Below are 1,397 nucleotides of genomic sequence, written 5' to 3'. Positions count from 1 at the left end.
GACATCCGCCTCTGCCCCCAGATCTTCCCTGGCAACTTGGACAATAATTCCCACAAGAAGAACATGTTCGAGATGCCCTTCCTGGCTCGTTTTGTGCGCATCCTGCCCGTCGCCTGGCACAACCGAATCACCCTGCGCGTGGAACTGCTGGGCTGTTAGTGCTGCGTGTGGCCGGCCTGGCCGAGGGGCGCCTGGCCCTGCCCTGCTCTTCCCGGCCCTTCTGGTGGCCTGCTGCCATCTCCACCCCACCTCCTGATTGCCGGGGACTGGGGGGCAGGGGTTTCAGTCACCGCCCTCTCCCCACCCCTCTTCTCCCCCTACCCTGTGGCCCCGCACCCAGCCCTCACGCCACCTCATCATTTTCTTAGACACTGGAGTCGAGTAGGTCTGGGATGGAGAGCAAGGGCAAAGCAGGAAGCCGGGGCTGCCCGCGCCCCTTGGATTCCTGGTTCTAGGCTCCCTGTTCCCCCTGCGTGCTCCCCGCCCCCGCGGTCCCAGGGCCCTGGAGGAAGGCCCGGAGGCGCCAGGCTGGACATAAAGGTCTCCTGTCCCTCAGCACCACGCTGCCACTCAACTGCCGCTGCCACCCAGCCTCCTCCCACATCCCCCTGATCTCCCTGGAGACCCACCCCTCTTGACCCTTGCTCTGAAGCCTGAGAGACAGAAGGGGGTGGGGTGGCTTATGGAGAGAGAGAGGGGTGCAGGTGGGTGGGTGAGCATGGGAGGCGCCCTCTGCGCTGGTTCTTCCCCAGAGTGCCCAGGCAGCTTCCAGAATATATTTATATCACCCCCTGAACTCTTGTGTGGCTCATGTTTGCTCCGTCCCCTGGGCTTGGCCTGTCTCCCCACTCCCCCATCCTTCCTGACCCCAGTATTGTGGGGTCACCTAGCTGGGGAGAGCTTAAAGGGAGAAGGGGGAGACTCTGGAGGGGGGGGTCCCACTGAGTCCTGATGCCCGGGCCTCTTCTCTGTTCTTCCCGCCCTAGACCCAGACTCCTGCAGCCTTGGGGTCACAGCTGCTGCCCGGTGAGGGGCCCAGGGCACGCCTTGCACACACATAGCCTGTCTCCAAGGAAGGCCCTTTGCTCCCTTCCCACGCGAGTAGGAGAGGCTGAGGCCGGTGGGTTTCCCCTTTGGCGTGTTCTCTGCATCTAGAGCGATGGGCTGGAGAAGCTGCTGGAAGTTCCATGAACCTGGGCTGCGTTCAGCTGCATGAGGCTCCAGGGGGTGGGGCCCTGCCAAGTGGTCATGAGGCCTCCTGGCTGAGCACACTAGTTCCTGAGAGGCCACTAGCAGGGCTGTGGGGCCGAGGAAAGCCCCAGGGGTACCCCCTCTGCCCTCCCCACCCAGCCCCCCATGCAGGGGCAATCAGGACACAGCCTTGGGACATACAGGCT

The 1,397-nt window shown here is 63.8% G+C and overlaps 1 protein-coding gene across 2 annotated transcripts in view; it reads left to right on the top strand.

Moving 5' to 3' along the window:
• MFGE8 (milk fat globule EGF and factor V/VIII domain containing) overlaps positions 1-796 on the top strand; it is a 19,370-nt gene extending 18,574 nt beyond the window's left edge. For both annotated transcript variants that reach the window (XM_077774297.1, XM_077774298.1), the window contains exon 8: positions 22-796. In XM_077774297.1, coding sequence (XP_077630423.1) covers positions 22-159 — 138 coding nt within the window. In that variant the 3' untranslated portion in view covers positions 160-796. The remainder of the gene's footprint in view (positions 1-21) is intronic.
• Positions 797-1,397: the final 601 nt, after the last annotated feature.

The sequence above is a fragment of the Crocuta crocuta genome, unplaced genomic scaffold, assembly GCF_008692635.1.
Source record: "Crocuta crocuta isolate KB4526 unplaced genomic scaffold, BGI_CrCroc_1.0 scaffold7, whole genome shotgun sequence".
In the NCBI taxonomy this organism is placed as follows: domain Eukaryota; kingdom Metazoa; phylum Chordata; class Mammalia; order Carnivora; family Hyaenidae; genus Crocuta; species Crocuta crocuta.
The sequence above is the reverse complement of the archived record's forward strand: the minus strand, read 5'-3'. Positions and strand labels throughout refer to the sequence as shown.